Source organism: Phaseolus vulgaris, chromosome 8 (assembly GCF_051622355.1).
Source record: "Phaseolus vulgaris cultivar YP4 chromosome 8, ASM5162235v1, whole genome shotgun sequence".
Lineage (NCBI taxonomy): Eukaryota > Viridiplantae > Streptophyta > Magnoliopsida > Fabales > Fabaceae > Phaseolus > Phaseolus vulgaris.
The window spans coordinates 54,036,860-54,060,259 of NC_143505.1; the positions used below are offsets into that span (position 1 = coordinate 54,036,860).

At 32.5% G+C, this 23,400-nt stretch overlaps 3 protein-coding genes across 3 annotated transcripts; all 3 read left to right on the forward strand.

Annotated features, from left to right (window-relative positions):
• The first annotated feature begins 573 nt into the window (after positions 1-573).
• Positions 574-4,609, forward strand: CLT3 (CRT (chloroquine-resistance transporter)-like transporter 3). Its single transcript, XM_068631258.2, has 10 exons — positions 574-1,215; positions 1,622-1,767; positions 1,902-1,939; positions 2,175-2,290; positions 2,550-2,649; positions 2,734-2,769; positions 3,199-3,249; positions 3,347-3,470; positions 3,768-3,893; positions 4,172-4,609. The coding sequence occupies exons 1-10, from the start codon at positions 806-808 to the stop codon at positions 4,339-4,341; spliced, it is 1,317 nt and encodes a 438-aa protein (XP_068487359.1). The 5' UTR covers positions 574-805; the 3' UTR covers positions 4,342-4,609.
• Positions 4,610-15,105: 10,496 nt separating this feature from the next.
• On the forward strand, positions 15,106-18,339 carry LOC137825566 (rhodanese-like domain-containing protein / PPIC-type PPIASE domain-containing protein). Its single transcript, XM_068631260.2, has 8 exons — positions 15,106-15,366; positions 15,532-15,657; positions 15,767-15,858; positions 16,143-16,243; positions 16,436-16,546; positions 16,926-17,034; positions 17,391-17,441; positions 18,088-18,339. Exons 1-8 carry the CDS (start codon positions 15,177-15,179, stop codon positions 18,166-18,168), a joined length of 861 nt encoding a protein of 286 aa, XP_068487361.1. The 5' UTR covers positions 15,106-15,176; the 3' UTR covers positions 18,169-18,339.
• Positions 18,340-19,905: 1,566 nt separating this feature from the next.
• Positions 19,906-23,222, forward strand: LOC137825565 (calcium-dependent protein kinase 2). The gene is made up of 8 exons (XM_068631259.1): positions 19,906-20,777; positions 21,222-21,365; positions 21,468-21,620; positions 21,742-21,857; positions 21,970-22,137; positions 22,238-22,365; positions 22,472-22,571; positions 22,795-23,222. The coding sequence occupies exons 1-8, from the start codon at positions 20,117-20,119 to the stop codon at positions 22,888-22,890; spliced, it is 1,566 nt and encodes a 521-aa protein (XP_068487360.1). The 5' UTR covers positions 19,906-20,116; the 3' UTR covers positions 22,891-23,222.
• Positions 23,223-23,400: the final 178 nt, after the last annotated feature.

The following is a 23,400-nucleotide window of genomic DNA, read 5'->3' on the forward strand; positions in this document are numbered from 1 at the left end:
AGAAGAAGAAGAAGCCAGTTTCAAATTGGAATCCATTCTGAATAAAAAAAAGGTATAAAAAGTAAAATAAAATGATTTCAAAAGAATATGGCATTAATTTATATAGAATTCTCACTAACACTTATTCACCAAATCTCCACAGTAATAAGATAATCGTGCTATGATTACAAATATCTTCCCACTTTCTCCTCCACAATAAAGTCTTCAACTTCATCACGACACTCAATGCCCAAGAACCATCTTTTATAAAACAATTATTATTTTATTCTGTTCTAAAAAATAATTATGAAAATTCAATAATCTATTTAATTAATACGAGTTAAGATTTTAGTTGGAAAATTAAATTAAGTTGAACTAGTCATATAAATTTTGATTCTAATTGGATTTGACAACAATTATTATAATATTTTATGAAACTAAAAATTGATTTAAATATTTCATCTGAAATTTAAGTGCATCCTCAACATTATATTGACATTAGTTATGATAATGTGAATGCAATTTATTTAATATTTGTTGAAAGATCAATTAAAAAACTAAAATTATAATAAAGATGGAAAAGTAGAATAGCATTTGTGGTGGCTATTACAGGAAGACCAACATTGATGTGACGTAGCAATAATGGTTAAATCAAAGCAAGGTCGTGATGTGGCATACACAACTTCAAAAATTCGTTAGTATCAGTTAAAAACGAGGTTGTTCTATTGATTCCTCAATTTCTCAGACCCAAACTAAATTTCCTGTTTTGATCGCTTTATTACATTCAATTCTCAATTGTTTTGCAACACAAACATTCGTTATAATCATGGCTTCATTATGCCGGCGGTTATCCGCCGCCGGCGCCGCCGCATCGGTCGGTCAGGCTCAGTTACGGCGCCCCGCCGGGATAAGCGGGGTGCGTTACAGTTACTGCGTCAGGAGGCCAATGCGGTTGGTGGCGGCGGGAGCCGCCGTGGGAGGCGGCGCGTGGTTGACATTTGCCGCCGGGGGGAGGGAGGAGAAGGCGGGGCCTTGCTCCTACGCGGTGGAGGATCGGAAGGTGGCGGCAGATGGAGGAAGTGAAGCGGTGGAGGGGAGTGGTAAGAAGGCGGCGGAAGTGGCGGCGGCGGCAGCGATGACGGTGGTTCTGGGTGTGGGAAACAGGGTTTTGTATAAGCTGGCTTTGGTTCCTTTGAAGCAGTACCCTTTCTTCCTTGCTCAACTTGCCACTTTCGGGTACTTTACCTCTAAAATAAAATAAAACAAAACAAAACAAATTAATTGAAATATATTACTAATAAGATAGAAATATTTTTGTTTATAATTAATAGAAAAAATTTATCCAGTAATGACGATTAACGATAAATAGACACTTATAAAATAAATCAAACATTTCAAATCTCATTTTTTTTTCTTGGAATGGTTCCCAACTAGTTCAAAGGGAAAAACAACTCTGAGAGTATTCAAAGTAAAATTCAAACATTATTAGTTTTTAAATAAGTGGAATTAACTTTATGAAGTTTATTTTTCATAATATTATTCAATTAAAAATTCCAGTAAGTAAAAAGTAAAAGTAATATAATTTTGTTTAAGATGGAATTGATTTGGAAACATGACTAAAAAGTTACATTGTTTATGTCAGATATGTAATAGTGTACTTTGGAATTTTGTGTATTCGACACCATGCGGGCATTGTTACTGATGAAATGTTAGATGCGCCAAAGGCTCCATTTGTTGTTGTTGGTCTATTGGAGGCTCTTGCTGCTGTCACTGGAATGGCTGCAGGAGGTAACTTTGCACTCTTTCTCTGTTTCTGAATCACATTTTCAACTCTCTTTTTTCACTAGAGTTATCAACTTTGTTTTGTCACAACACTAATACCAATTTGCTTTCATTATTTGCTGTGCTCTTTCTTGTATCAGCAATTCTATCTGGAGCATCAATTCCAATTTTGTCTCAGGTAAAAAGAATCAGCAGCACTCAATTACTATTGCATCTGCATGATTGTTTTTGAGCAAAGCCAATCTTTAACTCAAATCTTCTAAAATAACCCTTTTCATTGTATCTAAATGCAAAATATGAATTTCAAAATTATCTTCAAACTTTAGATATGAATCAAAATGAACTTAAAATCTCCTCATAAGTAATCCCAGATTGGTGCTATATCTGAGATAATATTGTCTATTCTCTTGCAGACTTTTCTCGTGTGGCAAATACTCCTGTCAATTATTTTTCTCGGAAGAAGATATAAAGTCAACCAACTACTTGGATGTTTTCTTGTATCCATTGGTGTAGTTGTTACTGTAGCAAGGTCAGTGAGTACTTGTGATTTTATCAAGGATCTTAGACCATGCGTATCAACAAAAACAATGCATGGTCATTAGTCAATAAACTAACTCTGAAAGTCTTTTAGCAACTTTAACACAATTATTATTAGTTGTCTTAATGATATTAACCTATTAGGTTTCTCTTTAACCTGTGAATTCTAAGAGTTTTCTGGTAAAAAAGCTATATGACATTTTTGCTTATTTTTAATGGCTTCTTAGTTGAACCCTTGTTTACTATTTTAGTGGAGCTGGTGCTGAGAATTCATTGAAGGAAGGTGGAATGTTTTGGAGTCTTTTGATGATAATTTCATTTTTTCTACAAGCAGCTGGTACCGTGCTGAAGGTTATCATGGTTTATAATTGCTGCATTTTCCCAACTTTCAAACTATTTCTCTGTAGTTACATTGTCCTTTTCATATTTTTGCAGGAGACAATCTTTTTGGATTCAACCCAAAAACTGAAGGTATGTACAGTAGTGAATTGATTTAATCCCTGTTTCTGCTAATTATGGCTTTTCAAGGGTCTAATAGTGTGTTCTAATTAATTTCATGGTGAGAAATAATGAATTGTTTTTTCATGGTAAAGATAAAGAAACAAACAGTATTATTTTATTGGACCATTGTATGATCGGAATCATGCAACTCCACTTCAGCTGCACTCTCAACAAGCACATCTGCCTCACTTTAATGCAGAAACAATATTACAAAATTGTAGCAAAGCTTTAACTTGGGTTACACATGATGGACTCATTTCAATACTCAACCTAAAAGATGCATTACTCTATTGTGCGACACTTTTCAGATGCATGATGCTAAACTACTTCCATTTAAACCTGAAATTCTTTTGACTAAGATGGAATACACTGATCAGTATTGAATATTATCTGAAGCAGGGAGGTTCTATGGACTTGTTTGTTGTCAATTCGTACGGATCTGCTTTCCAAGTAAGTATTCTGCAATCTTTCATGAAATATTCATCTTTTGGATTTTCAATATAAATGCAAATAGATGCCTAAATGCAAGAATACATGCTTAATGTAGGCACTATTCATATGCCTTCTTCTCCCCTTCTTGTCAAAATTATGGGGCATCCCCTTCAGTCAACTACCAAACTACCTTAAAGATGGTGCAGCCTGCTTCCTAAATGTTGGTACATTATCAAGTGGTAAGCTGTTTTTGCTTTTCATATGATCATATATATCTTCTAATGCTCAGTTTTATGTCCACTTAAAAATGAGGGTGAAAATTTCAGGATGAGTGATGAAAAATTTCATGAAAACTCATCCCTAAATATTTCACTCCCAATTTTAAGCACGTGACACATACTGGTTTGCTGGAAAGATTACCATGCATGAATGAACATCTCTAGCAGAATTTCAAATTATCTGTTTGATGAGCTGACTTTAAAATTCTTGTTATTTTTGTGATGATTGTGATGAAAGAAAGGGTTTTCTGGTTCCAGGATGTGATGGTGCTCCTTTGCTGCCTCTGGTGTTTATTATTGTAAACATAGGTTTCAATGTTGCACTGCTTCATCTCCTCAAAATCTCTTCAGCTGTTGTATCTTCTCTTGCTTCCACATTTTCAGGTATGCAGCTGTTTCCCCAAGCATGGCTACATTGAAGCTTGTATTGGTAAAATCATTACACATCCATTGTCTTGACTATGCAACTCACAGTCAAAACTTTCAATTTTCAAGAAAGAATTAAAAGAACATGGCTATATACGGGAGACTGACTGAAATCATAAATGTGTTTGTGATTTCCACCATTTTTCCATGACAGCTAAAATTTTCAATTTACAAATACATGCTAATGTGAAGTTATGAACATACCCAATTGATACAATGTGGCCTTGTTGTGGCAGTTCCAATATCAATCTATGTGTTCACCATGCCATTGCCATACCTTGGTGTTGCCTCCTCTCTTCCAACAGGTTTTATGGCAGGGGCCATCATTCTCATTTTAGGCTTACTCATTTATGCATGGACCCCTTCAAATGGTTCCTCAGATGCTTCCTTCTCAGCTTCCACCTAGATAGGCTAGAATGAGTTGACATGTCATTGAAGACAGTAAAACACCAGAAGGAACTGATTCAGGTTCACTTGTCAGTGATGGCTATAACAAGGAACAATAATGTGTTGTTCTTTTAGTTGCTGGAAAGCATTTTTTATGACCTAAGCTCAAGTGAGAAAGAAAGAGTCTAGACTAAAGATAGAATAAATGAGGTCGCAAGTTCAGTTTTTTTTGTGTAAGCTAAGAAAAAAAGTAATAGAGAATAAAAGTGTAGACTCTAATTGGACAATTTGGATGTGCCAAGAAAAAAATCCAATGTGTTCTTGATCACTAAGTACATAAGTGATTATGTATATACCATTTGGTAAAAGGCATTGACATTTCTCTCTCTCAAGAACTTTTGGTAAAACTTACCTTTTCAGGAATAACTAATGGAACTTAATTACCTTGAGATAAATTTTAAATAATTAAGGACAGTTACATAAAAAAATATAAACTGATCAATGAGGGAGTTTATAAACAATTCTGATGTGATTGTTTGAATAAAATAAATTTAATAAAAAATAAATTTGTAATTAAATAATAGGAAAAATAATTAAAATAATAGTATTAAGAGTTTTATTTATGTAACATCATTCAAATATTATATCACTTTTAGATGATAAAATAATTTTATAAATGTCCAAAAGTAAAAATTTAAAAAGGAAAATGAAAATATTATATAATTATATCAATTAGTGGAAAGGAGATACTCAGTACCTCAATATTTTTAAGAAATAAAATAACTAATAATAATTGTATAAAAAATAATAAGTGGTTTGTAGTGTATTGTAATGTTGAAATATGTGTATATAATTGTTTTTAAATTAAGATAGTTTTCTTTTAATTTTAAAATATAATTAAGAGTAAAATAAAAATATAAAATGTATACAGTAGAAAAGATAACCCCAAATTATATTATTACATATTATCCGTGTTTAATTTTATTTAAACCAGAGTTTTCCTTTCAAGTTGATATAATAAGTTGATTTATCAAATCTTAAACTACAACGGTTTTTAAGGAATTTTCTTCTTACATTCCATACCTTTTTTTTTCTTCACCTAAAATATATATACGATGGATACAAATTATCCTTTGAATCATGGGCAGTTTTTGAGAAATGTTATTCGAAAAATATTAAAATACTTTTTTAAGTATTCATTCCTGAGGGTGCATGTATGCATAATTAGAATTATGTAAAATAATTATGATATATAAGAAACTCATAATTCTAAATTTATTAAATTGAATCACATAATCACACACGATCCTTTAGTTCTTTGTGTCGGACACACGTACATATACATATGAGTCAAACATGGATCAACATTATTAGGGTATCAATAAAAATCTACAAACATCTAAACATTCTTCATCAGATATTTAACACTTGATTCATTTTAACACCTCATATATGCAACATCGATTACATGGATCAGGGTGTGTTTAAAGTATATTTTTATTCAAAACTCAACATGTGTTATGATTTACTTGCTCATACTCCAACATGTAATATAATGATACGATAAATTCCTCTCTACATTCTCACCACTAGATGTCTTACTCTATGTGACTTGGATCATCAATGAAATTAAAGAATCTTTGCTATAATATAAATCTTTGCTTAATACCCACGAACAACCATGATTCACATGTCATCCCATATTTGTGTCTTTAAAATCACACATCATAAATGTATATAGATAATCAAACACTCATGCATAAACACACATGCATATACAACAAATACAATGAAAATGGTCAAGTAAATATCACTTAAATAGAGAAATCAAAAGACATTTCCACTTGAGTAAAAATAGTTTCGCTTGACGAGAGTGTCAAATTAAACTTTCAATAGAATAACTCATAAGATATTTCGCTTAAGCACATTTTGTAAGAAACTATGTAAATTAATTTCTATAAAGTGACTCACATGACTTAGAGTTTGGGCTTTGGGCCCAAATATGATTTAATAATAATAATAATAATAATAATAGAATAAAGGGCTCATTGGTTAACGTGAGAAATATATATCTGATGATATACCTAATGAAAACACACATCTGATGGAGATTGGGAACTAAAGGATATAGGATTCTGTCTCTGCAAATAATAGTTGTCTCACTGATAACCATCACGAGGGTGTGTGACAAGAACGAAATTGTTAAGAGATAGATTGGGACAAAGGAGATAAAGTAACTGCTCAATTAGGATCACTCATGGATCAAGGTAAGTGCCTATTCCTTCTTGATTGTATGATTGTGTGAGAATCATGATATGATATGATAAGATCTATATGTGAACATTATTGTATGAGTTCATAATTGTATAATTGTACGTTTATTCATGTTTTAATTACATGTGGTATCAGAGCCTCATTGCTCATGTTGTGATTCTCCATTAATGTTTTTCCAAAATCAAAAGAATCCTAATTTTAAAATATTCTCAATTTAAGAACTATAATTTTAAAATTAGGATTTATAGATTAAGGTTTCCATTCCTCTATAATAGATCTCTAATTGTCCTAAACCATCCAAATCAAAGAACCCTAATTTTAAAATAATCCCAATTGAAGAACCCTAATTTTAAAATTAGGGTTTATGGATTAAGGTTTCCATTAACATAACCCTAATCTTCCTACACCCAACGCCATTAACGATGTTAAAAACCCTATGAACCTATTAGTGGGACCGCAAGCCTTCGCCGCTTCCGTAAACCTTGTTTGTACGGTGGTAGTGCTGTGATGGTGGCAGAAGCCTTTCAGAAAGAAAGGCGTAAGGAAGATGATGATGTGGATTCAATTTTTGATTATGGAATTATAATATAATATATATTATAATATAAATTAATGAAAAGCATGAATTGTTTATTTCTGCACTTTAGATTAAATTATAATATAATGTTGAATTCAATAACAATGAATTCATTCCTGCACCTTATGTCATTCATTCATCTTATGATATTTTATTCTTAATTCAATTACTGAAACTTACGAATTAATTTCCTTACCTCATTTATTTTATTAATGATTTCAATTAAAATATTAATTAAAGTAAGGAATCGAAAATTCTTTTTTCCACTTTATGTATTAATTTTTAATGTAATTTAATTTGCATAAAATTAAAGTTTTAATGAAATTTTATTATGTTATAATGTAATTAAATTTGCATTAAATTAAAGTTTAATTAATTGATTGAAAGTGAGGAATGGAAAATTATTTTTCCGCTTTATGTATTTTTTTTTTTTAAATTATGATTTTGGAATTATTGTATGATAGATTTGTAATCACCAAAGTGATCAAATCTTTATATTTTATTTAATTTCAAATTATGGATGAATTTTATTTTAATTAATGATATGATTTTGAAATTATTGGTATGATAGATTTGTGATCACCAAAGTGATCAAATCTTTATGTTTTATTTAATTTCAAATTATGGATGAATTTTATTTAAATTAATGATATATATTTTTTTGAAATTATTTGTATGATAGATTTGTAATCACCAAAGTGATCAAATCTTTATGTTTTATTTAATTTCAAATTATGGATGAATTTTATTTAAATTAATGATATTTTTTTTTTGGAATTATTTGTATGATAGATTTGTAATCACCAAAGTGATCAAATCTTTATGTTTTATTTAATTTCAAATTATGGATGAATTTTATTTCAATTAATGATATAATTTTTGGAATTATTTGTATGATAGATTTGTAATCACCAAAGTGATCAAATCTTTATGTTTTATTTAATTCTAAATTATGGATGAATTTTATTTCAATTAATGATATAATTTCTGGAGTTATTTGTATGATAGATTTGTAATCACCAAAGTGATCAAATCTTTAAGTTTTATTTAATTTCAGATTACTGATAAATTTTATTTCAATTACCTATAGAATGGATGCTAAATTATTTATATATGGGTAAATGAAAATTCATTATTATAAGATATTTTTGGATCACCCAAAGGTTGATTAGTTGTCCTTATAATTAATGGATATGATTGTTGGTAGTGAGTATGTGTTATTAGTTTTGCTTGTATATCCAAAGATAACAAGTGTTTCTAGTTAATGCATATATCTTGCCAAATAAAGTTAATACTATTAACATCATTATGTTTTGTGTATTAATGAAACTCCCAAAGGAGAACATTAGTATACATAGAATGTTTTCTGAATTTGTATTGTATGTCTAGTTTACGACTCGAAGTATTAATGTTAAGCATGTGTGATTGCAATATTTGTTCTTGTAGCCTTACATTCGCAAGCTACGTCTGTTCCAGTCTTTAATGGTCTAAATTTTCTGACTGAGTGAAAAAGTCCAATTTCACTTAGGTGTATTGGATCTTGATTTGGCCATTCGAATCGAGAAACTTGTTGCTATTACTGATGATAGTAGCAATGAGGAGAAAGCTTATTATAAGGCTTGGGAAAAGTCAAACAGACTTAGCCTGATGTTTATGCGAATGAGCATTACAAACAATATTTAGTATCACTAGTGCAGAAACATAAAACAAATGCGGTTGTTTTGAATTTATAAATGCGGCTTTATAACCGCATTTGATCAACACGCACTTGTAAATCAAGAAATATAAATGCGGCTATATAGCCGCATTTATAAATACCATTTATAAGTGCGGTTATTTGCTTTAACCGCACTTGTATATGCCGAATCATTAAAAAAAATTAAAAATTTTAAAACATCGTCAATCTTGTGTGAAACCAAGATTGATGAAGAGTCACGGGAGCGAACAACGGTGGCGGCAGCAGAAGCGACGACGGACAGGGAAGCAGCAACGGAGCAAGCCAAAAAATCCACAAGAAACCACGAAGACAATGAAAGAGTGCTTCGAGACCACCAATGCAAGGAAAAAAACATATATAAGAAAAACGAAAAACATTTATGCATATATTTGTGAAGATGAAGAGGAAAAAAGAGAGTTCAAGAAACTTACATTGCACAAATGGAATGCAGATGCAGTAGAAGGAGACGAACTCAGAGTGCGAACGCGAAACGAAGGCAAAGACGAGAAATAAAGTTTGAAATTGTGTGTGGCGCGTTTCAAAATTTAGGGTAAAAAAGGATTTACGAATGCGGTTAAAGGTAAAACCGCATTCGTAAATCAAAGAATTTTGATTTACGAATGCGGTTATTCAAATAACCGCATTCGTAAATCAAGCGCTTTGATTTACAAGTGCGGTTATACAAATAACCGCATTCGTAAATCAAGTGCTTTGATTTACGAATGCGGTTATTCAAATAACCGCATTCGTAAATCAAAATAATTTCAAAAATGCCACCGCGTTTTTTTCGAAAGCGGGTAGCGCAAAAGCCGCACTAAATAAAGCGTATCCTTTTCTTCTTTTTGCACTAGTGTATGCTCTTCCCAAAACCGAGAATGCAAAAGAATTTATGAAATTTGTGGAAGAGCGCTCCCAAAGAGATGATAAGTCTCTTGCTGAGACAATAATGAGTACATCAACCACCATGAATGTTTATTATGTATGTTTTGAATCAAACTTAACTGAAGTTCCACATAATTCTTGGTGGATTGATTCTGGATGCACAACTCATGTTTCTAACATAATGCAAGGATTCCTTTCAACCCGAACCATAAAGCCAAATGAAAAGTTTGTCTTCATGGAGAATAGAGAGAAGGTTCCAGTGGAAGCAGTCGGGACTTATCGTTTAATCCTCAACACTAGATTTTATTTAGACTTAATGGATACTTTTTATGTACCTAGTATATCTAGGAATTTAGTTTCATTGTCTAAACTTGATGTTGCCGGATACTCTTTTAAATTTGGGAATGGTTGTTTCAGTTTATATCGGCTTACCTATTTGATTGGATCTGGTGCTCTTTATGATGGAATATATAGATTGAATCTTGATAATTTATATGTTGAAATTCTTATGATCTCGCATCATAATGTTGGCACTAAACGTAGTTTAGTGAATGAATGTTATGCTTTCTTGTGACACAAACGTTTGGGACATATTTCCAAAGAAAGGATGGAGAGATTGGTAAAGAATGAAATACTTCCAAGTTTGGATTTTACTGATCTGAATGTATGTGTGAATTATATTAAAGGCAAACAAACAAAACACACAAAGAAGAGAGTCACAAGAAGTACTCAGCTTCTTGAAATTATACACACTGATATATGTGGACCTTTTGATGTAAATTCTTTCAATAAAGAAAAATATTTTATCACCTTTATTGATGATTTTTCGCGTTATGGTTATGTCTATTTACTGCATGAAAAATCGCAAGCGGTGAATGCCTTGGAAGTTTATATAAATGAAGTGGAAAGACAATTAGACAAAAAGGTGAAAACTGTCAAGTCAGATAAAGGTGGTAAATATTATGGAAAGTATGATGAAAGTGGACAACACCCTGGTCCATTTGCTAAGTTCCTTGAGAGGCGTGGTATTTGTGCTCAATACACAATTCCAGGTACACCACAACAAAATGGTGTTTCAGAAAGGCGTAATCGAACCCCTAATGGATATGGTTAGGAGCATGTTAAGTAAGTCAACTGTTCCTATTTCATTGTGGATGTATGCTCTAAAAACTGCCATGTATCTGTTGAACAGGGTTCCTAGTAAGGCAGTTCAAAAGACACATTTTGAATTGTGGACAGGAAGGAAGCCTAGTTTGAGACACCTGCATGTTTGGGGATGTCAGGCAGAAGTCAGAATATACAATCCGCAAGAAAAGAAATTGGATGCAAGAACAACCAGTGGATGTTTCATTGGTTATCCAACAAAGTCAAAAGGGTATATGTTTTACTGTCCTACCCATAGCACAAGAATTGTTGAATCTGGAAATGCACGGTTCATTGAAAATGGTGAAACCAGTGGGAGTGATACTTCACAAAATGTGGAGATTAAGAAAGTTAGAGTACAAGTTCCTTTAACTAGTACCTCTACTTCAAGTATTGTTGTTCCTAATGTAGTTGAATCACTCAACGATGAAGAAGAACAACAAATTAATGATCATGAAGTTAACAATGAACCTGTAGTAGAACAACCACAAGAAATAGTATTAAGAAGATCTCAAAGAGAAAGAAAGTTTGCTATTTCAAATGATTATGTGGTTTATCTACAAGAGTCAGAAAATGAATTAGGTATTGATAATGATCCAGTTTCATTTTCAGACGCCATCAATGATAATAATTCTGATAAGTGGTTAGATGCCATGAAAGATGAGCTTAAATCAATGACACAAAATGATGTATGGGACCTTATAGAATTGCCAGAAGGATGCAAGAGAGTCGGGTGTAAATGGGTCTTTAAGACTAAACATGACTCTCATGGCAATATCGAACGTTACAAGGCCCGACTTGTTGCCAAAGGTTTTACTCAAAAGGATGGCATTGATTATAAGGAAACATTTTCACCTGTTTCTAAGAAAGAATCCTTTAGAATTATCATGGCATTAGTAGCTCATTATGATCTTAAGTTGCATCAAATGGATGTCAAAACTGCATTTCTGAATGGGGATTTAGAAGAGCATGTTTATGTGGACCAACCAGTGGGTTCATTGAAGAAGGAAAGGAACACATGGTGTGTAAACTTAAGAAATCAATATACGGGCTTAAACAGGCTTCTAGGCAATGGTATCTTAAGTTCAATGATACTATTGTGTCCTTTGGGTTTAAAGAAAACATCATTGATCGGTGTATATACCTGAAGGTCAGTGGGAGCAAGTTTATATTCTTGATTCTGTATGTTGATGATATCTTGCTTGCAACTAATGATCTTGGTCTATTCAGTGAGACTAAGAAGTTTCTCTCTAATAACTTTGAGATGAAAGACATGGGTGAGGCATACTATGTGATAGGAATAGAAATATTCTGTGATAGATCACAAGGACTGTTAGGTTTGTCTCAGAAAGCATATATTAATAAAGTTTTAGAGAGATTCAGAATGGATAAATGTTCAACATCTCCTGTTCCAATAATGAAAGGAGACAAATTTAGTCTCATGCAATGTCCAAAGAATGATTTGGAACGGAAACAGATGGAGAATATACCTTATGCATCTATTGTTGGGAGTTTAATGTATGCTCAAACTTGTACACGACCAGATATTAGTTTTACAGTTGGTATGCTTGGTAGATACCAGAGTAATCCAGGATTGGATAATTGGAAAGCTGCAAAGAAAGTTTTAAGATACTTGCAAGGATCGAAGGATCACATGCTTACTTATAAAAGATCTGATCATTTTGAGATGATTGGATATACAGATTCAGATTTTGTTGGTTGTGTGGATACACGAAAAATCTACATTTGGTTATGTGTATCTTTTAGCCGGAGAAGCGATTTCATTGAAAAGTGCGAAGCAAACAGTCATTGATGCATCCACCATGGAGGCTGAATTTGTGGCATGCTTTGAGGCCACAGTTCAAGCTAATTGGTTGCGAAATTTTGTTTCAGGACTTGGAATTGTTGACAGTATGCCAAGTCGCTGAGAATTTATAGTGATAACTCCGCAACTGTCTTTTGTTTTTTAAAAACGACAAGTATTCCAAAGGTGCTAAACATATGGAATTGAAATACTTTTCCGTTAAAGAAGAAGTTCAGAAACATAGAGTGTCAATAGAACATATTAGCACTGATCTTATGATTGCTGACCCTTTAACAAAAGGTTACCAGGTTACTGCCTAAAACATTTACTGGTCATGTTGTAAGTATGGGCATTATGTCTACTAGTGAATGATGAATGTTGTTATTAATGCTTATTTGAACTCCGAGTTCATTGAATAAATAAAGTTTCTGAAATTTATGTTTTCTATTTTTGTGTATATGCATGTGAATTATGTTGTGGAAAACAAATTATGTTGTTATTGATGAAAATGACATTATGTTTGAACCTATTATGGATCTCTCACTATAAAGTCATATTAAGGAGAAAGAATGATATACTAGTACATGGAAGGAAATGTGTTGATTGAAATGACATGTAACCGTCATGACTCTTTTTATTTTTGTATCCTTGATCTTGATTAATGATAGAACCAATTTACGTAAGGCCTTTAAATGCGCATTTATGTAATTATTAAATCATGAAAGTATTATAACTCATATGAGTCAAGTGAGAGAATGTAAGAAATTATGTAAATTAATTTCTATAAAGTGACTCACATGACTTAGAGTTTGGGCTTTGGGTCCAAATATGATTTAATAATAATAATAATAGAATAAAGGGTTCATTGGTTAACGTGAAAAATATATATCTGATGATATACCTAATGAAAACACACATCTGATGGAGATTGGGAACTAAAGGATATAAGATTCTGTCTCTGCAAATAATATTTGTCTCACTGATAACCATCACGAGAGTGTGTGACAAAAACGAAATTGCTAAGAGATAGATTGGGACAAAGGAGATAAAGTAACTGCTCAATTAGGATCACTCATGGATCAAGGTAAGTGCCTATTCCTTCTTGATTGTATGATTGTGTGAGAATCATGATATGATAAAATCTATATGTGAACATTATTGTATGCGTTCATAATTGTATAATTGTACGTCTATTCATGTTTTAATTACACATTTGTCTTCACTGGAGTGAGGACATCAAACAATATTCTAACCAAAACGAATCAAATGAAAATTGTAGTATTACATTAGAACTTAAACGTAACAATTTTCTTTTTGTAAAAACACACTCTTATCTTAAATTATTTTATTGTTTTTTTCAAAGCTCAATTGATCTTATATGCGTCTCAAGACTCAATGAAGATTCAAATAAAAATAAATTCTAATTCTACATATAAGAATAAAAATGTTATGAAATTTATATGAGAAGTACGATATGCACACAATTGACATTACTCAAATTTTACATATTTAGATGCACATGTAAAAACAAGTTATTTAGTTCTACATGCAACTAGAAATGCAACCATTATTATTTTATCAAACTTATAAGATGATACATTTTTAAAAATAACCAACTTATTAGTAGGTTCCATCTAAGAAATTATCTAGAGGTTTTATTATTAGATTAATATACTTGGATTAGAAGTTGATACTACAAATTACTTGAATGAATTTTTAATTCGTACCTTCTAATTTATTTTATTTTATTAATATTTTTAATATTTTAAACATTTTTTATTTTTTAAAATATATTATTTGAAGTAGCATTTTATGATAATAATAGAGTTGGACCGATAAGTTTAGATGTTCCAATTAGTTTACAAGTACAACAAATTATTATTAATGGATAAGAATTCATTCGTTTTGAATGAACAAAGAAAAAGATGAATTATGTGTATGCAGTTATTAAGGGTGTTCATGAGTACCCTTAATAAATACATTAATATTTTATGTAGTAATTAAAAAATATATTAATGATGGGGAAATCATTTAATTTTTATTAACTAGAAACAAATATGCAATCCAAATTTAAAAAAAAAATAGAACTGTGCATTCTACAAGAAGTAAAAGTGGATTTAGCTAAATTATATATTATATTTAATAAATATAATAAATAGTATTATTGTGTGTTAAATACATATGTGATATTCATTATATCACATTTAATGTTTATAATGAATAACACTTATTTAATAATTTAATACATTAGTTGGTGTGTGATCTTGAAAATAATTAAATTTTATTAATAATAATAATAATAATTTGTGAATATATAAATTTACTTGAGAAGTGATATATATATATATATATATATATATATATATATATATATATATATATATTTGATAAATTAGATTGTGTTCATAAGAAGTTGTGTGTGAAGGAGAAGGGTGAATATCCATAACCACATTGTCAATGTTGAGAGCAATTTGTGGGGTGAGAGTGGGAGTGGCAACTCCAAAACATTGCCTTCTTCCCTCAATAATCTCATCATCCCTCAACATTCATACCCTCACACGTACCACTTTTTCCAGAACCTTCCGTTTCCACCCACCTTCAATTCCTCTTCCTCCCTTTCTGTCCCTCTTGCCTCCCAAAGCAGCAGGTACTCATTTTCTGCAACCCCTTAACGTTTTTCCCCTTAATTTTGTTTCTGATAACATTTGGGTTGGTGTCAACATTTCTTGTAATGTGGTAAAAAAGTTTTCTTAAAAAAATGCATTTTTTCATGAAAAAATCGAATTTTTAATGAAAAAATATAATTTTTCAGCTTCTTATGGCACTGGGAGTAGTGGTGCTGAAGGTGGTAGGCCAAGGGAACTATTGGTGCAACATTTGTTGGTCAAAGAAGATGACCAGAAGCTTCTGTTGGATCTTCAGCAAAAAATCTCTTCAGGTTAGTGACACTGAGGGAATTCAGTTATTTTCTCCTACCAATGTTAGGATTTGGAAGGTGTTTATTTCTAGTCCACGGCTTAGTTTTCGTGTGTTGTTTGTGTGTTCAGGGGAAGATTTGAGTGATCTTGCTGTGGAACATTCAGTTTGCCCATCCAAAGAAGAAGGAGGAATGCTTGGATGGGTAAAAAAGGGTCAAATGGTATGCTTTTGAGATTAGATTAAACCTTAGTTTTAGGGTTTCCCTGAATTTCCAACTTTTTTGTGCTTTGTTGGGAAGCGGTTTCAGTTGATTTCACCAGTGCCTTGTGTAATAGGATACGGATATAATTACCATAAAGTTTCTTTGGGTAGGTGATAAAGGGGGTGAATTAAATATGTTTTGGCCATATGGTTCTGGAAAGGAAGCAGATGGGGTAGCACTAATTTTACTTCAATAGTACAATTATGTGATTTCAAATTTGTGTGATGGTGAAAATGTGATAGGTTCCTGAATTTGAGGAAGCTGCGTTCAGTGCACCTTTACACAAAGTTGTAAGGTGTAAAACCAAATTTGGATGGCACCTGCTGCAGGTTTTATCTGAAAGGTATTAACAGGTTTATGCTTCTAAATTGGATGATTACATGTTTTTAATTTCTATAATTTTTTTAAAAGGATTTGACTTTGATGTCTGATGATGCAATTAGCCAGCAACAATCACTGGGGTCATGCTTGGAGGTGGTTGCTGTTAATTACATTGAGTGTTCTTATGCCTTGTAAATTTTCTTTTAACTGACAGGGAAGAATCAATTCTTCAAGACATTCAACCTCTTGAGCTGCATGGGAAAATTCAAGATCCCAGTTTTTTGGAGGAGGCACAGTTAATTGATGTTCGAGAGCCTGAAGAAGTGTATGCTTTGATTTTGTTCAAGTTTAATTAATTTTGAAATCCTTTAAATTAATATTGAGACCAAGTGGGTGGGTGGGTGGTTATAAATTGCTATGGCAATAAGCTTGAAAAAAAGAGAAAATATAGTGATATATAACTTCTTCAATTGAAAGTTTTGATAGCATTTCAACATTAATACCCTTTTTGACATCTCAAAGGGAACGAGAGGGTATACTTTTTGTTTGACTTCATGGATATCATTTAGTGTCCCTTACACTTGTTTGCATTTATTTTTCCTTTGTGCTGTAGTTTTGGGAATCATCCACCTTTCCTGCTTGTCTCTACTCTAGTTGCTGGTTTGGTTTTTTCTTCATTTAAATGACATTCTCATCATGCACAGGGCCAAAGCATCTTTGCCAGGATTTACTGTTCTTCCCCTCCAACAATTTGGAAGCTGGGGGCCTGAAATAACTACAAAATTTGACTCTCAAAAGGATATATACGTTATGGTAAGTGCAAATTTTCTTCCAAAAGATTAGAGGACCTTTGATCCTAATTATTACTGTTTTCTTACATGGCTTGATTATTGTTCTTCCCTGAATGATCTGTTCTTGTTGTGTATCCTCCTGTTCCTCCTTAATTGGTTTGGAGGTTGTAAGTTGATAAGAAATTGAAACTGCAATTTTTTTAATACGTTCCTGCTTTTGCAGTCTAAGTTTGATTATTAGAGGTCTTTCATTGGAGATTAACTTTGTTCAGTTAACATGTTGCTACAATGCACAAGAGGATTAACTTTGGATCTGATTTAGCATTGCTCTTTTCTTTGTGTTGATTTGTTCAATAACTTGACTTCTTCTGAACGCAGTGTCATCATGGCATGCGGTCATTACAGGTTGCCAAGTGGTTGCTGTCACAGGTAAAATAATTTTTTTCCTTTTCGCCATGCTTGTATGTTTGATTTGCTTCATCATCTGTTTATTTGTTGATATCACAGTGTAACTCACAATCCATGCACGAAATTAGTTCTATACTGTATGATTTTAGACATGCAATCTCCATCTGGTGCTTGCTGGATAGAGACTGCTTTAGACTGTTTACAACTGATGGAATAAAAAATTTCAACTTGATCAAAGGTGAAGGAAATATGAGGATGATTTGTGTACCATTTACTCACCTATATACGAATCTGAAAGTGGATTTAACTCATTTAGGAGTTGATTCTCATCTTCACAAGTGGCAATGAAGTTGTTTTGTACTACACATTTTCTGATACACTCATTTAAACTCACTCTACCACTGGATGAAATTCACCAAAAACTACTAAATTTTGAGTCTCTTTTCTTATTTAATGAATCTCACTCATGATTTTGTACTTTTTGATAAATTTAACCAACAATAAAGAGTGAGTTATGAGTGCATTAAAGATTGTGTTATTACCACTCCTCTATAGATTAATGAGCAAGATGTTAACATTATATGATAATGATAATGATTGTGATTTTCAATCTTTTTTCATTTCATTTAAATATAAGAAATGTATGAAGGAATTGTGAACTTTTCAGGGTTTTAGGAAAGTATACAATCTTTCTGGGGGAATCCATGCCTATGCTGTTCAGGTTGATCCATCAGTCCCCACATACTGATCACATTACCTTTAGGAATTGGAACTCTCTTAATATAGTCATGTAGTCATTTTGGATCAACACTTAGAGACTCCTTGTTTTCAATATTTAAGGTTACATATTTTGGATCAAGAGGTAGAGACTCTTTGTTTTCAATATTTAAGGTTACAATATCTAAGCAACTTTTTGAAATTTGTCATGACCAAATTTTCAAAGCACAACAAAATGGTTGATAAAAACTTTTTCTCTCATCATTAAAATTCTGGATGTTATTTGTGGTTAACCTTTTTCTTTCAAATAATTATAAATAATTTTTGTCCATTTTGTGTGTGCTTTAGTGTAACAAAGATTCAGATAGTTTAAACAAAACAAATTATTCTTAAACCATTATTCACCTAATAAATCTGTATAAAAAATGCATTAATTAATTAATTATAATAAAAGGATTAACAATAAACAACGGGTTGAGATGGTTTTAAAGAGAAAATTCAAAATGAGAGCGAGATTTAAGAGATGAGTTTATCTCTGTCTGGAGAATCCTATAAAAGTATATTAATAACCTTTTTTTTAACTGTTAAAATTAATGTATATAAGTTAAAAATAAATTTTTAAGAATTTAAAAATATGAAATAAATTTTATAAACTAATCAATAAATAAGTTAATTTTTTAAAATGTTTTGTTTTAAATTGAGTTAAAACACAAGAAAACTTATATGTAAACTACTCTGTCAAATCATTGAAACATGGAATCCACCTTGAAAAGTATAAATAGGAACTAAAGAGGTTACGATAGAATAATAGTCAGCCTTTTTAAATCTATTAAGAAGAATAGTATTTACATTTTTTTTAGTATGAAAACTACTTTTGATAAATATAAATGAAGAAATAAAATACAAATTAATGTTTTAATGAGTGATTGTTGTGCTTTTCAATTAAGGTTTTTTTTTTTATATCTTTTATACTAATTAGACTACAAATGATTAATAGAATAAAAAATTAAAAGAAAAACAAAGATAATTATGTTTGATCAGTTTCAGTCTCTAAGTGAGTATTTAGAAAAAAAAAATCTATTTCAATCAATTTTATTACTTCCAAAAAGAAATCTTTAACTTTCATAAAGAAGTGCCCAAATTAATCTAGAAAGACCCATTTGACTTAAGTTGGTCAAGATTTAGTATTTAATATAATTTAGAGATGCCTAAAAGTTTGAGTAAAAAATAATTGCAAATAATACACATGCCCACTTGGACAAAAATCTAGAAAAGTTATATAATGTAATGTATTTTTTATGACACTGATCATGAGTTTTACTTTGTTTTATGGTAAGATTAAATGAATGAGAGTGGTAAGAAAATGAGTTGGATTATTGTGAGTCGAGTCATAAACACATAATTTTGTGTATTTTTTAGGGTGACATAATTTATCTGTAAAAAGTGTAAAAATGGAAGTAAAAACAGAATGAGTAGTGTGATGAGGTGCATTTAGGTGGGTAAGTTATTGAGAGTGAAAGAGTTGTAAGGACTAAAACTGAAAAGAGACTTGTTTAGACTTGGAAAAGGGAAAGTATTAACTGAGTTGGTTGTGCCAGATGTTTTGACCTGTGTAACAGACCAAAATTCATTTTTATTCCCTCTTCCTAAAACTCCTCACAACCATTGTCTGAATAAAAACCTCACCCTTCCAAGGCAAAAGACACGCCAAAGACTCTTAATTTCCTGCCTCTAATTCTCTTCACCAACACCACCTTTTAACACCCTTTCAAATTTCCCCATATCTTTTTTTTAGACAATTTTTTTTTTCTCTTTCCCAACAAACAGACACTTCCCCTCATGCTAACACCTTCTCTCCAGAAAACAATCACAACATTATTTTTGAGCCCTCAAATCACACCACCTTGACCTATATCTACAAGTCATTTCCTTTCATTTCCCTCCACCCCTTTTGTTCCTGTTCTCCCTTCCATTCCACCATGGGCAACTGTTGCTCAGGTGGCACCAATGATTGTGACAACAAGGGAGAAACCAACCAAAACAACAACAATGATGAAGGGGGAACTGCAACCACCCCACCACAATCTAAGCCTAACCATCCTCCATCCAAGCAATCCAAGCCGGCCGCCATCGGCCCTGTGCTTGGAAAGCCAATGGAGGATGTGAGAAGTACTTACAGCATGGGGAAAGAGCTAGGGAGAGGCCAGTTTGGTGTCACACATCTGTGCACACACAAGAGCACAGGAAAGCAATATGCATGCAAAACCATTGCCAAGAGAAAGCTGGTTAACAAGGAGGACATAGAGGATGTGAAGAGGGAGGTGCAAATCATGCACCATCTCTCAGGGCAGCCCAACATTGTGGAGCTTGTCAATGTGTTTGAGGATAAACAATCTGTCCATTTGGTGATGGAGTTGTGTGCTGGGGGTGAGCTCTTTGATCGCATCATTGCCAAGGGACATTACACTGAACGTGCAGCAGCTTCCCTGTTGAGAACCATAGTGCAGATCGTCCACACGTGCCATTCCATGGGGGTCATTCATAGAGATCTTAAGCCTGAGAATTTCCTTCTCTTGAACAAGGATGAAAATGCACCTCTCAAGGCCACCGATTTCGGTCTCTCAGTTTTTTACAAGCAAGGTGAATAAGATCTCACCCTTCTCTCTTCTGGTTTTCATTCAATGTTTGTTTTGTTATTAGGTTTGATTTAATATAAGGAGAGATAATTTAATTTCTCTGGAAGAACATATGCATGGCCTGTTTTGTTTTAGGTTCATGAAAAAATTGGCTCTTCTGTTAGTTTTAAAATTCAACATGCATGTGACCTCTGTAACAATTGTTTCTGGGATATCTGAGATTACATCAGTCACATTTATTAGTAATTTCATGTAATATTAAGAATAGTGATAAAACCATAATTATGACTGTAATTTAAAACCTTTGTAACAATTGTGGATAAGAACTAGTACCAGCAGTGCCTCATTTTAATGGAACTTCTCTTTGGAAAGTTTTTTGCTAAACAATCACAATCTTGGAATTCAAAAGCAGCATAGTTTAACATGGAATTCATCCCTTTTTTTACAGGAGAGATGTTTAAGGACCTTGTTGGAAGCGCATATTACATTGCACCTGAGGTCTTGAAGAGGAAATATGGTCCAGAAGTTGACATTTGGAGTATTGGTGTCATGCTATACATTCTTCTATCTGGTGTTCCTCCATTTTGGGCAGGTTATAATTCGTTCAGCAAAATCTTAAAGCTACCTCTAGATAACAAAGAAATCTTTTCCTTCCTATAAATTTGACATTGAAACCAAAACATGCTTTTGACAGAAACCGAAAATGGAATATTCCATGCAATCCTACGAGCTCATATTGACTTCACAAGTGATCCATGGCCATCAATTTCGCCGGCAGCAAAAGATCTCGTCAGGAAAATGTTGAATGCGGATCCCAGACAGAGGCTGACAGCGTACGAGGTTTTGAGTAAGTGAAACACCAAACTTGAATTTCACGACAAATTAATTGTTTACAAATTAATTTTACTCAAGCCTCAACAGATTAGTTCAATGCAATTCTGATACAGCATTTCTAATGTGAAAAACAGATCACCCATGGATCAAGGAGGATGGAGAAGCACCAGATACACCACTTGACAACGCAGTACTGAATAGGCTCAAGCAGTTCAGAGCAATGAACGAATTCAAGAAAGTTGCTCTAAGGGTAATTCTATTTTGTTAGTAAATCAATCAATGATTTAGTTAGAGATGGCAAAAACAAACTACTTGGCATGGCCTGTAAATTCAACTGATTCGCATATGAATATGAATTATAGGTCATCGCGGGCTGCCTATCAGAGGAAGAAATCATGGGGTTGAAGCAGATGTTCAAGGGGATGGACACTGACAACAGCGGCACCATTACAATTGAAGAGCTCAAACAAGGGCTTGCAAAACAAGGGACCAAGCTAACAGAACAGGAAGTGAAGCAATTAATGGAAGCTGTAAGTTCTCTCTCCTCTTCTAAGTACTGCATCAGAAAAATGTTTCCCAGCAGTCATTTCTCTAATGCCATTACTTGTGTTTTTCTTCTGCATATTACAGGCAGATGCCGATGGCAATGGAACCATTGATTACGATGAATTCATCACAGCAACAATGCACATGAACCGAATGAACAAAGAAGATCATCTTTATACTGCTTTCCAATACTTCGACAAAGATAACAGCGGGTAAAGACAAAAAAATATCAACTGGACTTGAATATGTATCAGTCATCACCCCTTCAGAAATTGATTGGTATTAAACGTTCTAATCTCCTTTCTTTGTCATAATCAGGTACATTACCATCGAAGAACTAGAACAGGCTCTCCATGAGTTTAACATGCACGATGGTAGGGACATCAAGGATATCATTTCAGAAGTTGATGCAGATAATGTAAGTCCTTTACTCAATGAATTAAATATACTAATAAATATAACTTTAAATGAAAACTCAGACACAATTATGTGGTTTCTAATAAATTTCAATCTATAATAGTGACTTCTAGAGAATGTTACTAGCACTTCTATAGTTCCAATTCAAATAACTTTCTATCACATATGTGGTTAACAAGATCCGAATCATGATTAAGAAATTTATGAAAAACTTGTCATTGTAGGATGGCCGGATTAACTATGATGAATTTGCTGCAATGATGAACAAAGGAAACCTAGAAGTTAACACCAAGAAGAGGCGTGATTCAACCTTATATTAGTTGGGATTAAACAAATATTTGACATCAAGGTCACTTCAAGCCATGTGTCATTGGCTGGTGGTGTTATAAGTGAAATATCAAGGAGAGTGTTGTTGTGCATGATTGGTGTTTGGTTGGGACTAGGGATATACGTGGGGAATGGGACAAGGTGGAAAACAAACAAAATTTGAGGGGGAAAAGAAGTTGAATCAACCATTGAGAAATGTGAATATATATATAATGTGTGTCCTCGGGCGCCCAGGGGTTGATTGGTTTTCTCTTTCAGTGAAAAATTGTAACAAATCTTGTATTGCTTCTCACTTAGGAATCAAATAAAAAAGGATTTTAAATTATGTATTGATTCCTTTTCAACACTAGTTCAAATACATTCTTTGGAAAGATTCTACATTTGAATACCCTTTCAATCAAACAGATAGAAACATTATAAGGTTTCCACTCTAGAAATTAATGCTGAATTCAACTATCTTTTGAGATTCAGATTTATATAAAAGAAATTAACAGTAATCTATA